General features: G+C 37.3%; 1 protein-coding gene and 1 long non-coding RNA gene across 21 annotated transcripts in view; one reads left to right on the top strand and one right to left on the bottom strand.

The window, feature by feature from the left end:
- Nucleotides 1-14,901, bottom strand: part of LOC106874615 (neogenin) — a 305,112-nt gene that overhangs the window by 75,254 nt on the left and 214,957 nt on the right. For 19 of the 20 annotated variants that reach the window (XR_008264864.1, XR_008264863.1, XR_008264865.1 and 16 more), the window contains 6 exons: nt 13,497-13,694; nt 12,121-12,216; nt 10,847-11,161; nt 8,874-8,981; nt 7,624-7,818; nt 718-837 (listed from right to left, as the gene is read on the bottom strand). Coding sequence is in view for 14 of the 20 variants with exons in the window: in XM_052970426.1 (XP_052826386.1) it covers nt 718-837; nt 7,624-7,818; nt 8,874-8,981; nt 10,847-11,161; nt 12,121-12,216; nt 13,497-13,694 (1,032 nt within the window). In the remaining 6 variants the exon portion in view is untranslated. The remainder of the gene's footprint in view (nt 1-717; nt 838-7,623; nt 7,819-8,873; nt 8,982-10,846; nt 11,162-12,120; nt 12,217-13,496; nt 13,695-14,901) is intronic. The other variant, XM_052970425.1, reaches the window with a different exon arrangement.
- Nucleotides 1-14,901, top strand: part of LOC128248697 (uncharacterized) — a 118,654-nt gene that overhangs the window by 78,539 nt on the left and 25,214 nt on the right. The window lies entirely within an intron of this gene.

The following is a 14,901-nucleotide window of genomic DNA, read 5'->3' as shown; positions in this document are numbered from 1 at the left end:
GAGAGGGAGAGGGAGGGAGGGAGAGAGAGAGGGAAAGAGAGAGAGAGAGAGAATAAAAAAACAATTGTTTCATTTTTTATTTCTATTTATTCATTTATTATTATTTATTTTATTTATCATATATATATATTTTTTGGTTTTTATGAGATTTCTGAAAATGCTATTATTGTGAAACAAACTATGGAATTGTTCAATCGTTCTGCTCTTCAAAAGGTTAACACCACCCCATTGATAGAACAATCGGTGAATATAGCCTTAAGCAGCCGAGCACTATTATGTGTACATTGTTTTGTTTTTATAACAGACAAGTAGATACATAATTGATGTGACATTTAAAAAACAAGTTTCAACTCAGTCGACTAATTATTTAGTTTATTTGTTTGTTTATTTATCTATTTATTTAATTAGCATTTCTAGCTATGCAAAATAAATCAATAAAAAAAAAAAGCTCAAAATGTAATTTAAATTTAAGAAAGCAAAAAAATGTTAGATTATTTAGTGTGTGTGTATATATATATATATATATATGTATTTTTAAAATTATAAATCAACACCATGCATTTTGAATTAGTTTAAAATTTTAAAGTTCAGTGGGAGGGGAAAATAGCTAAATTTTAAAAATAATTATTGTTTAAAGAAATATATTTAAGAAAAATAAAGTTATTTTTTTAATTATATTTATTGCAATATTTTGCTTGTCTTGAAACCTCTGCTTACCTCTTGGCTCATTTGGGTCGGGAGGTAAAAAACTGCGGCCTGGTTTATACTTGAAGTCAAATTGCTGAATATCCGGAGGCAAGTCTGGGACTTGTACCAAACCCCCACCAGTACCATCAGCTACCCAAACGGAAAAAAGACAACAGATACAATGCAATTATACAAAAGACAGACAGACAGACAGGCATTCAAAAGAAGGGAAATGGCAGCACCAAGGAATTAAAAAAAAAAAGGTAGGGGGGGTAGAATTTTTAGGTAGATTGAAGGGGATCCAGGTAGGTGAAGTGCAAAGAATAGACAGGAAAAGACAAATAATAAGTATGTGGAACCTCACACAGGCAATAAGCTAAAGAAAGAGAAAAAAAAAAATTTTTTTTTTTTTTAAAGGGTGAAATTTCAAAAGATTGATTCAAGAATTTGGAATAATTTAAGGGATTTTAAAAAATGACTCCAGTTCAAGTGTAGAATTGGTTTTGCTGATATATGAACAGGTAGAGTTGATATTGAAAATTACCTGTAACTGATATTGCATTATGATCATGGCCCAGGTACTTGACAACTTTTACTGGCACAGCGCACCAGTGTGAATAAATTCACTTAATTGCTGTAAGCAGCAAGGATGGATACACAATTATTGTTTAATTATTTAACACAGTAAGGCGGTGAGCTGACAGAAATGTTAGCATCCCGGGTGAAATGCTTAGCGGTATTTTGTTTGTCTTTACGTTTTGAGTTCAAATTCCGCCCAGGTCGACTTTGCCTTTCATCCTTTCGGGGTTGATAAATTAAGTACCAGTTGTGTACTGGAGTTGATCTAATCAACTGCTCCCCTACCAAAAAAATTTTGGGCCTTGTGCTTAGAGTAGAACAGATCATTTAACACAGTAATGCCAAGTCCAAGTTTTTTTTTTATGGGTTTCAGATATGTCAGTACATGAGCAAAGAGTAACTCTGTTTAACCCAATTTCTGTAGTCACTTTGCCCAGGACAACCTGGTTTAGATGACTTGAGAAGATGACCAAATTTCTACTGATATGAGTTTCTGAGTTAACTTTGAAAAATGCCGAGCTCCAGCTAAGCATTATAAAATCTTCAGAAGAGCTCATACCTTTCTTTGATTGCACAATTGTGAGTAAGAAAGTGCCAGCAGAACTTTATTGATAGGTTTTTGTGTAAATGTTTACATTTCAGCATAAGGTAGCGAAATGACTGAAACCTAGGTTCTCTAGTTAAGGAACGGTGCCGGTGTTAAAGCATTTGATGAATTAAAAGCTTATCCAATCTCACAGGTAAATGCATATATTAGATAGTAAAGATGAAATGAGCCAAAATTTTGGAATAATACATTAATTAATGAAACTCCTATTTTTTAGTCAAATTTGACTTCTCTAAAAATGGCATTATAACTGCCGAAGCTGATATTTTCTTGTTCAAATGAAAGGAATTCATGTAAATATTGGTCTTCTGGTTTCAGTAGCATTAAGTGGAAGAGGAAACAAATCCCAGGGAGAGAATTTAGTCTACAGCATAAGAAATTTTATTTACAAGGGAAACTGAATTCAGCACTGTGATGTGATCCAAACAGAAGCATGTTTTAATATCCAATGATAAGATACTTTAGAGCTGTTTGGATTTAACTATTTCTAGTTATGCATTTTTGCAATGGGCACATGTCATTAACAAGATATAAACAGTCAACCTCTGATCTGTAGTCTTCAATTAATGAACTTATCCATGTACACTTTTTATGGTAACTACATTTAAATAACTACAATTTTATACATGCAGCTGGCCAATTAAAATCCAGCTGTCAATTCATATTTCCTTTGAAGTCTGAAGCAATTAAATTTGGCATCAATTAAGGAAAGCTTTCAATAAGATACTTATGTATACATACATATAACTATGTATTTCAATTGGTGCTTAAGATACAATATTGTTTATGGAAAAGGAACCTTAGCTACAACAATTTAAAGATACCTGAATTCTATTTAACATAATGCATGTCCATCTAACTGATGCTAGCATTGAAAAGTAGAATAAAAACAAAATTTATTTTCACCATTCTAGCACAAAATGAATGGGATAAAAAATTTTGCATCAGAAAACCCATCTAAATGGAAATAGTTATAAAAACTTTGCTGAGATAAATTTGAATGAGAAATGCTTGAAGTTGTAACATTTGCTAAACACTAAAGAACCTTATGACTAAATTTGGACTATAAAAAATTTGTGCTTAAGAGATTCTAAGGCAACCATTATACTCTTTGAGAATCCCTGAAATACATTCCATGTAACATGGAACTTTTATATAAAAATGTTTAAATATCTTTATTATGTTTTTTCTTCTCTTTCAAAAGAGATTAAGCAAATCACAGAACTGTCTTTAAAAGGTTTGGTAATACTAAACCCATCAAATGCCAGAAAGAAAAGTGAAAGTATTCCATTTTAATCACAATCTTAATTTAAACTAAATGCATCCCAATTCTTTATTATGTGACCATTTTCTCCATAGTATCTTCTTACTAGTTACAGATGCCAAAATTTCCCTATCTTGGAGAATGTGCTATATTCTTTTAATCTTTTACTTGTTTCAGTCATTTGACAGTGGCCATGCTGGAGCACCGCCTTCAGTCGAACAAATCGACCCCAGGACATATTCTTTGTAAGCCTGGTTCTTATTCTGTCGGTCTCTTTTGCCGAACCGCTAAGTTATGTAGATGTAAACACACCAACATCAGTTGTCAAGCGATGGTGGGGAGATAGACACGTGCATATAAACATATATGACAGGCTTCTTTCAGTTTCCGTCTACCAAATCCACTCGCAAGGCTATGGTCAGCTTGAGGCTATAGAAGAAGACACTTGCCCAAGGTGCCATGCAGTGGGACTGAACCTGGAACCATGTGGTTGGGAAGCAAGCTTCTTACCACATAGCCACATGGAACTAAACACAAAAATGGTTAAAAATTGCATTTGCCTATAATTTGTCTACTTATGACAACTTTTTGTGGAACTGCTGTCAACATTCCAAGGAATCTTGGTTGGGAAACATTGCTTGAAAGATTTGGTACAGATAGCCCTGTTACTAGATAAAAATGGTTCCATATTCAAATGGTTAGAGTCTTACTTCCTCTAGGACTTTATTCTAATTTCTTTTAGAAGTCAATAAAATAAGAATTGACAAAATGTAAGTGTTGATCTCAGCAATTCTCCAACATTTCTTTCGAATGTTCATTGTGTGTGTGTATGTTTCTGTGGAATCATTATAATTGTAGTTATAAAGCGACTTAGTGATTGCTACATATTCAAAATATTTACTGAATTGTTTGTAATTTTGATGGGATTCCGAGAAAGGAAACCTTTCATTTGAATCATTTTTATTCTATTTTAAAAGAAAGTGGAGCCTGTGGGTTTTTATTCAAAGCAATTAAGAGAAAAGTAGAAAGGTAGATGTTCCACCTAAGATCGCAGGTGTAGTGAATGAAGTTGGACGAGTGAAGGAAAAAAAAAAAAAAAAAAAAAAAAAAAAAAAAAAAAAGAAGAAACATGCATTGGTTAATGAAGCAGGAAGACATACAAATAGTACAAGTAGCAAATATGATCGCAGGCAGGCAGGCGTGCTTGAGATTTCAGTTTTAGAGGTGGGAGAAAAAAAAAGATTTATTTTAATTCTAAACTACACAACAAAAAGAAGGGAGATAACTAATAAACCGTTGAGTTACTTCCCTTGACAACTGCTGTTTTTTTTTTTTAAAGTTAAATGACGCAGAGTTCTACCGTAACTCCGTTCACATTAAATACCTCCAGTACATGATCTCGGCGCTATTTGAACTCAACATGTAAAGGGCCGTAACTAAATACCGCAAGGCATTTTGTCCGACGCTCTAAAGATTTTGACAACGCGAACCAGTGTTAGCTATATCAGAATATTGCTCTTATACTATTGTATGTGCACACGTGTGTGTAGTTGGAAATATTCTTTATAGTACTTCACTCTTAATGATAGTATTTTAGTGTGTAGCCGATGGGTGTAGTATATAGTTACTAATAAATCCGTATTTTCTAGGACATGACCTTTCAAAATTAAAATTTAAAAGTCTGAAATTTCACCCTCCGTCACTTTAAAAAGTTGTATATAACATGAAAGGTCTATAGAAATAGCTCTCAACCATTTTTTACCTATCAACCATTTAATTCCTATTTTACTCGAACGGAGCTCGGTAGATATCCGAGGTTTAAAGAAGTCCCATTATATTTTTATAATTAAATATTATGAGGAATTGTATTTTAAAAAATTGTTGAAATATTTTGTATATTGTAGAGGAATAACCATTTTATTGCACATAAATTTAAAAAGCAAAATCTTGTGAGCCTCGGTTGAGAACCACTAGCCCAAAGTGTGTTGCGTGAGGACGCAAAACGTCGTGGTGACCTGTCAGTAGGAGCGTCCTGGATTCTAAGAATTATATTGAATTCCCATAGAGTAATTTCCGAAGATGGTCAAATGTAAACGCGACGAAGGGAGTGGCTACGGACGAAGTTAATTATTTTGTTTCACGTGTATCTGATAATTTTATTTATTTTATACTGTATTTTGTAACCATCAGTATATCATCCTTATTTTTCTATTGTTCTCCTCACACATCCTTTTTTCTGCACTGCTGGTAATTTCCTATGGCCCCCCCCTTCCCCAACTCGTGCATCACTGGTCATCTTCCATCCTTTATCCATCATTCACATCTACCTTTCAACCCTACCCAGTCTTTACAATTGTTACCAACCTCCCCACCCTTCACCAATTCCTTTCTCTCACTCTTCCTGTACACTTTTGGAGCCACCACCCATCCAACCTCTTGGGTCCTCTATCTCACAAGTGTTGACCCATGGACACCTCATCACCACTATTTTTATCTCTTTCCAACTCCAGCAAATCACTTTCACCTCTTCTACAACATGCCATGGCGCTGTCAGTTACAACGATGAGTGTTCTAGGTGATCTGATCGACGGAACAGCCAGCTTGTGAAATTAATGGGCAGGTGGTTGAGTGCTCCGTAGATATGCATACCCATAACAGGGAGATTCAGTATGACACAGAGTGTGATAAGGCCGGCCTGTTCGAAATACAGCTACTATTCATTTTTGCCAGTTGAGTTGACAAGATCATCATCATCATCATCATCATCGTTTAACGTCCGCTTTCCATGCTAGCATGGGTTGGACGATTTGACTGAGGACTGGCAAACCAAATGGCTACACCAGGCTCCAATCTGATCTAGCAGAGTTTCAACAGCTGGATGCCCTTCCTAACGCCAACCACTCCAAGAGTGTAGTGGGTGCTTTTACGTGCCACCGGCACAAAGGTCAGTCAGGCGGCACTGGCAACAGCCATGCTTAAATGGTGTTTTTTACATGCCACTTGCACAGGAGTCAGTCCAACGGCACTGGCAATGACTTCGCTTGAATGTTTTGTTCATGTGCCGCCGGCACAAGTGCCAGTAAGGCGACGCTGGTAACGATCACGCTCAAATGGTACATTTTACGTGCCACTGGCACGGAAGCCAGACAGCTGCTCTGGCAATGATCCCGCTCGGATGGTGCTGTTAGCGCTCCACTGGCACGGGTGCCAGTCATCAAATTTGGTTCAATTTCGATTTCACTTGCCCCTCCCAACAACCCATGGAAATAACATACAAAGGAATGTTTATGTTATGATTTTATTTACTCCATATACCCAGACTTTGTGGACACCCTGTATATATATATATATATATGTAGATATATGTGTATGTATCTTTGTGTTTGTCTCCTACCACTGCTTAAAAACTGGTGTGGGTTTGTTTATGCCCCAGTAACTTAGTTGTTCAACAAAAGAGCTCTATAAAATAAACACCAGATTTAAAAAATAAGTACCGGGGTTGATTTGTTCAGCTAAAACCCCTTCAGCAAATATTTACTTGTTTCAGTTCATTGACAAACAAACATAAAATGATACAAGATAATGGGACTACTAATTCATTGTCATTAACTGAATTGTGATATTTTGATATCAATATTGGAGAGTAATTCTTAAATATTTAATATCTAATGCATCATTATCATCATGAAAATTATCACTTTTCATTTCCGTGTCCCCATACTGTTGAATAAATTACCCATCACCCTCATCAATAGATTTATACATTAACGTTAGATATATTAGTCAGATATTACACTACTTAATTACCGTTATGAAAAATGTAAGTCCGGGAGAGGGTTTGTGTGAAAGACCAGAATGTGATTATATAAATTATATGAATGGAATCATAATGAAAGAGGGGGATTATTATTTAAATAGAAAAGCAGTAAGCTTTCAAGCTGGGTCAAGCAGCATCATTTATTTTGAAAACAATGAATTGTAAATAGATGTGGCATTTGCAATATTATATTAAACTTCAACTAATAATTATACTGATAACGAATTATTTTCTTTAATTAAATTATAGAAGATTTATTCTTAGTAAACAGTTCATTATCAAAAGCTATTTCAATTAAAATTATAACTAGACTCTTAATGAACTATAGTGGACAAAAAAAAAAAATGATTTTTCTTTTTTTTTTCTTTCTTTTAATTAATGATCAACAATTAAAATAATTATCTTTATTAAATCAACTGTTATTGTCAATGCTTAGAATATTAAAATTACTACAGAAATACAAACATAAACAAACAGACACACATACAATACAATTAATACAACATCAATACAGATAATTTTGCATGATCACATTATATACTAATAACATATAACATGCGTTCTGAAAATAACCCCTAATCCTCACCAGCTAATGTATGTATATATATATATATATATATATATATATATATATGATCCCTGTGATATCGGATTAATGAAACTATTTACCTTTTGATGTTCTGTACACAACAGTAGGGGACATTGGACCATATCCCTTATTGTTGCGAGCTTGCATTTTGTAAAAATAAGTTGTGTCTGGGGTGAGGTCTTTGATTGTGGAGGACAGTTTGTCTCCATCGACATTGTGCACAACCCAATCTCGGTCGTCTTGGTGGGAATCGGTGGTGTAGAAAATTAAATAGCCTGAAGAGATAGAGAAGAAGAAGAAATACATCATCAACATCATCATCATCATCAATGCTGGCAGAATTGTTAGCATGCCAAGCTAAATGCTTAGTGCAGGGGTTTTCAAACTTTTTGACTTGCGGACCCCTTTATATTTCAGGCTTTACCTTAGGGACCCCCTTATAAACGCTTATGAAATTTATACATAAATATTTGCTTAAAATAACATATATTTTTACATTTATTTATTTAACAGTATTTAACAAATAGGTTTAATGTCAATTAAAAGATTTCGATTAAAAAACATATATAAAATCAAATTGCCCATAAAAAGTATTTGCTGTCCACGGACCCCCTGTGGTCCGCAGCCCACAGTTTGAAAACCCCTGGCTTAGTGGCATTTTGTCTGTCTTTACATTCTGAGTTCAAATTCCTCTGAGGTTGACTTTGCCTTTCATTCTCTTGGGGTCCAATACATTAAGTACCAGTGAAATACTGGGGTCTGTGCAATTGACTTATCCCTTGCCCCCCAAGATTTCAGGCCTTGTGCCTATAGCCGAAAGTGTTATTATCATTATTATTATTAAGATGGTGTGCTGGCAGAATCGTTACCATGCAAAGCTAAATGCTGAGCAGCATTTTGTCCGCCTTCAGGTTCAGAGTTCAAATTCTGCCAGGGTTGACTTTGCCCTTCATCTTTACAGGGTCAATAAAATAAGGACCAGTTAAGCACTGAGGCCTATGTAATTGACTGACCCCTCCACCAAAATTTCAGGCAGTTCGTATCGTAGAACCAAAGGCAAACTCAGTATAGGGTAGCTAGAAAAGTAGAGTGTGGGATCTGCCTTAAGTGATGCTTTAAGGGGGTGGCATTTTTGGGATCTGCTCTATAAGCCTGGCTTGGGAGCCCAGGTGAGTACAGTATAATTAAGAGCTGTACAAGCCTCTCCACTAGTAGTACACACTCCTCTAGCAATGCCAGTGGATCTGGGGCAGGTTGGTATTAAAAGGATTCTATTTCCCATTGTTTGTTCTGGCAGTTTCTAGATGAACAAAAAAAAACAGTTACTGACCTGTTAGTTGACCGTTTGGTCGTGGAGGTGGTTGCCAACTTAATGTAATCGACAGTGGGTTACCCTCCACTGGAGCTGGGGTTAAATCTCGGGGTATACCTCCAGGAGCTGAAATATCAATAGCAAAAATGAATCAACAGAAATTCAACTTTATTCCCCTCCCTTCTCATCATCTTCCATTACAATAATTAATAATTTCTTAATTAGACTTAGAGGTTAATTAGGAAACAAAAAATGGCAAACCTCCTTACCTCTCCTCCCTTGCTTTCATACTTTAACAGCCTCCCTACCGTCTCATTGTGTAAATGCCCCACCCCCTCTACAGGTTCTATAGTCTTGTGAGCTGCATAGTAACTTCACTGGTGCCAGTGGCATGAAAATAAGTACCCAGTGTATGCTGAGAAGTGGTTGGCGTTAAGAAGGGCACCCAGCTGCAAAAACTATACGAAAGCAGACGACGGAGCATGGCGTGATCCTTGCACCCATCAGATCCTCTGAAAAACTACCATCCATGCCATACCAGCATGGAACATGGACATTAAATAATGATGATGGCAATGATGTCTCTTTTCCATGCTGGCATGGGTTGGACAGTTTGACAAGAGCTGACAATCTGAAGGGCTGCACCAGGCTCTAGTTGTCTGTTCTGGCATGATTTCTACAGCTGAGTGCCCTTCCTAATGCCAACCATTTTACATAGTGCCCTGGGTGCTTGTGATGTGATACTGGCATGGGTGCATTTTACATGGTGCTCATTATGTGGTGCCATCATATTTAAAGTTTTTGGTAATTAAGTTTCTATATTTTTGGTTGAGGTCAGACTATTGGGTGGTCGAAAAGTTTGGCACCAAATTACTTGCATATTTGAGCAGGGGAGGCGAGAGGAGGGAAGCCTTATAACTGATAACAAGACAGAGATAGGCTTCCATACAGTTCCAGTCTATCTGGTTTCAATTACAAGGTGTTGGATTATCTGATGCTATAACACTCGCTCAAAGATACTGGAAAAGGGATCAAATCTGGGACATCATGATCGCCATAACCATCACTTAATGCCCGCTTTTCCATGCTTGCATGAATAAGATAGAGTTTGCTGAGGCAAATTTTCTGTGGCTGGATTCCCTTCCTGTTACCAACCCTCACCTATTTCCAAGCCAGGTAATATTTCTTCATGATCATACATGTTCTCACAGAATATTGGAAATGAATAGCATTGCCTTCATGACAGTAGCACTCGTTTACATCTAACACGTGTCGTCAAGACAAAGGGACACTTACACACACACAATGGGCTTCTCACAGTTTTCACCTATCAAATCTATTCACTAGGGTTTGGTTGGCTCACCGCTATAATAGAAGACATGTGCCCAAGGTTGCATGCAATGAGACTGAACCCAGAACCATGTGGTCGGGAAGCAGATTTCTTAACACACAGCCATGACCACACCGAAACAGATTTCTTAACCATTCAACCATAGCAGTTGAGACACACATGCATGCACACAGGCATTAATTTTTTATCTTTTACTTATTTCAGACATTAGACAGCGGCCACCTTGAAGAATTTTAGTTGAACAAATTGATCCCAGTACTATTTATGTTTAAGCCCGGTATTTATTCTATTGGCCTCTTTTGCCGAACCGCTAACTCTGGTACTCATTCTATCAGTCTTTTTTGCTGAACTGCTAAGTTACAGGGATGTAAACACACCAACACTGGTTGCCAAGCAGTGGTGAGAGACAAACACAGATACACACACACATATGTATACAACTGGTCTCTTTCAGTTTCCACTGACTAAATCCAGCCACAAGGCTTTGGACAGTCCGAGGTTATAGTATTAATAGAAGACACTTGCCCAAGGTGCCATGCAGAGGGACTGAACCCAGAATCACATGATTGGGAATCAAACTTCTTACCACACAATCCTAAAATTTACTACGGTTAATTAACAGCAATCAAGTCCTGTTTACCTGATTCTTGAGTTGTGTTGACGACACTCATGCTCCAAGTACTTTTACGAAGGTTTTTGGTAACTTTCACTGAGAACTCGTACTGAGTATTTGGTTTCAGGTGGTCTATGTGTGCATTGAGGTCTGTTGAATTGATGTAGCGATACTTCTTCTTGTTATAGACAGGTGAGTAGCGTACCGTGTAGTAACGGTTATCCGTGATGCGCTGAGCACGACTCAAGGTCGAGTCAGTCCACGTGAGTACAATAGTTTGAGATGATAGAACAATTGTCTTCAATCCGACTGGAGGTATCATTGGAGTAGCGAGATCAATCTCTGGAAAAGAAGAGAACAGAGAAAACATTTTAGGAACTGAAAACGGAAAGGGTTTGCGGCTATGAAATTTTATGAGTTTGTTGCATTTGAGTTCTTACACAAGACATATAACTGATCACACAAACAGAAAGGAATGTACATTATTTACATTATTTACATTTGATGTATATTTGTCCTCATCTTGTTTGTTGTTAACACAACGTTTCGGCTGATATACCCTCCAGCCTTCATCAGGTGTCTTGGGAAAATTTCCAACCTTGGTTCTCAGGTATTTTTCGATGATGTTGCTATTATTATTATTATTATTATTAATATTAATCAGGTCACTGCCTGGAATTGAATAATAATAATAATAATAATATTGAAAAATACCTTAGGAATGGGAACCCAGATTCGAAATTTCCCCAAGACACCTGATGAAGGCTGGAGGGTATATCAGCCGAAATGTTGTGTCAACAACAAACAAGATGAGGATAATTATCTGTCAAATGTAAATAATGTACATAATTCCTCATCTCTTAAATATAGAACAAGGGAATGTATTTAGAAAAGTGACATCATCATCATCATCATCACCGCCACCACGAACCACGCCTACATTTCCATGTTCACATAGGTCGGGCAGAGCAAGGCACTGACCAATGACCAATTTCGATGGGTGTAAATTCTGGTTTCCGAACAGAGAAGATAATTAATAAATAAACTGGTGCTGGTCACTATGTAAAGGGGTTGGTGTTAGGAAGGGCATCCAGCTGTGAAAACCATGCCAAAACAGACAGTGGAGCTTGGTGCCGTCTTCTCCCTAACCAACATCTGTCAAACCATCCAGCCCATGCCAGCATGGAAGATGGATGTTAAATGATAATGATGATGATGATGGTGGTCAAAGAAGTTGGTTACAGTACAAAAAACACTGTGACGTGAGGGGGGAGTGAGGAGTTTTACAATAAATGATTTACCTGACTCTTTATCTGTCTTCACATGGGCATATATTGGTGGACCGTCACCGATCTTGTTGGTGGCCATGACTTTAATAACATACGAAGAAGCTGGTTCTATAACGAAAATGATAAAAAGAAAAAATAGATTGTTAGTAAGTAAAACCATAAAGGCTTGTTTACTGATTAGTATCTGGGTTAGTACTTTATTTAATTGACCCCGAGATGAAAGAAAAATGCAGATTCACCTTGGTAAGAGTTGAATTCATAACGTAAAAGTAACACAAAATACTGTGCTTACCTGTATATGGGGGCATGTGCCACTGCATTTACCGTTTGTTGGACTTTGCTTGGGCTGTCCTGTGTCGTGCTCCAAGATGTGCCCCAGTCAGCCCCTTATGTTTGTGAGACACTCATTCATCCACCGTGAGCATGCGGTCAAGGAACCTAAGCTGCTTGCTGCAGGTGGATCCTCAAAGAAGAGGGCATGATGTGCAGGGTCCAAAATGGAAAATGGAGCAGCATGACCAAATAGTCTGCGGAGCTGGTTCATGTATTCTTTTACTGTTGTACTTGTTTCAGTCATTAGACTGCGGCCATGCTGGGGCTCCGCTTTGAAGAATTTTAGTCAAACGAATCAACTACAGGACTTATTTATTACATTTTAAACTTGGTACTTATCTGATTGGTCTCTTTTGCCAAACTCTTAAGTTATGGGGATGTAAACACACCAACACAAGTAATCAAGTGGTGGTGTGGGACAAACACAGACACACATACAACGGGCTTCTTTCAGTTTCCATCTACCAAAGCCACTCACAAGGCTTTGGTTGGCTCAAGGGTATGGTAGAAGACACTTGCTTCTACGGCGAGCTGGCAGAATCGTTAGCACGCCAGGCGAAATGCTTAGCAGTATTTCGTCTGCCGTTACGTTTTGAGTTCAAATTCCACCGAGGTCGAATTTGTTTTTCATCCATTCGGGGTCGATAAATTAAGTACCAGTTACACGCTGTGGTCGATGTAATTGACTTAATTCCTTTGTTTGTCCCCTCTATGTTTAGCTCCTTGTGGGCAATAAAGAAATAAGAAGACACTTGCTTAAAGTACCATGCTGTGGGACTGAACCTGAAACCATGTGGTTGGGAGGCAAGCTTCTTACCACACAGTCACTCCTCTTTTTTAATTTTGTATTTTTAAATGTATCAAAGACTTGCCCTGCATCTAATGCAACCATATTAAGGGTGAGAGACCAAGTGTTGTAGGCTAGAGAGGCTAAATGAGTGTAAGTTCATTAGGCAGAATAATTTTTACTAATTATAAAACATTGAAAAATATCTGAGTCTATTAGCACAAACTTAAGTATGTAAGAGTTAGCAGTGGAGAAATTGCAAACTTACGAAGGTTTTTGATTTTATAAACACGTTGTTGAGGGCCAAGTTTGACTCGCATAACGTCTGGTATACCCTTGCCGTAGGTAACAGTGTAACCCCTTACTAATGTCTTGCTGCTGTCAACAGGTGGAGCCCATCGCACCAAGATTGAGTTGGCTTCAGCAGCGGTTCGAACTTTAGAAGGTTTTCCAGGAACATGAGATTCTGTGAAAAGACAGGGTAAAAAAAAAAAAAAAGAAAAAGGATGAAAGGTAATTTTCAATGAAAGAAAATATGAAGATAAGATATATTTATAGTTCCAGTAGATTACTGGTACTTATTTTGTGCCAATCACTTAAAATGGAGGGAAGTTGTGGAAAACGGAGACCCTGGAAAGCATGGCATGAAGTACTGAAGGCCGATTTCAAAATGTTGAACCTTATAAAGGAAATGACAGAGGACCCGCATTGCTGTACTCTAGAAGGCTGGCCCACCACAACAAAACTGATATCCTAAAACCAAAGTGTCACATTAAAAGCAATGGTGATGGTGCCACGTAAAAAGCATCCAAGTACACTCTGTGAAATGGTTGGCATTAGGAAGGGCATCCAGCTGTAGAAACCGAACCAAAACATACTATGGAATCTGGTGCGACCCCTGGTTTTGCCAGTTCCTGTCAAGCCATCCAACCCATACCAGTGAGGAAAAGGACATTAAATGATGATGATGGTTTTATTGAACCTGAAAGAATGAAAGACTAAGTCATCCTAGTAGCTAGAATTCAAAATGCAGAGGAATGAAGTTAATTACTGTAAGTTTATAACTCAGTGGACACAGCGTTACGAAGTTTGCCTCACAATCATGAGGTCACACCACAGTGTGGTACCTTGGACAAATAGTTCAACCCAAGCCTCAAGAGTGACACTGTGCAAAACCTCATAGGATAGGTTGAACTTGTAATTCAAAGGTATGGCCATGCCATGCTCTGTGTTATACAGATTCATCACTATCATTATCGTTTAGCATCTGTAATTCCATGATGGCAAAAGTTGGACAATTTGACATTATTTGACACAATTCAGAGAACCATCCCCTCATTTGGTTTAACCCACCAACTGAAGTGGGGTACTAGAAGCCATCAAGTGAGAGATTAGGAGTTGAATGGGGACCAGTTCATGCCTGTCCACCTGACCATTCTTGGCAAGGTGCAACTGTCAGACACCAAAGATACTCTCTATACCAGCGTTTCTCAACCTAGGGTTCCGTGAGAAAGAGTGAGATAAGCTAATTTCATGACCGTAATGTTACTATACATGCATAACATATTATTGGTTATGGTAATATAAAGATATCATCCTATCTAACCTATTAGGTTATCAAAAAAGTATAACAACCATATATATATATATATATATATATATATATATATATA

This window comes from Octopus bimaculoides, chromosome 9 (genome assembly GCF_001194135.2).
Source record: "Octopus bimaculoides isolate UCB-OBI-ISO-001 chromosome 9, ASM119413v2, whole genome shotgun sequence".
Lineage (NCBI taxonomy): Eukaryota > Metazoa > Mollusca > Cephalopoda > Octopoda > Octopodidae > Octopus > Octopus bimaculoides.
Note: the sequence above shows the minus strand (reverse complement) of the source record. Positions and strands in the feature narration are given on the sequence as shown.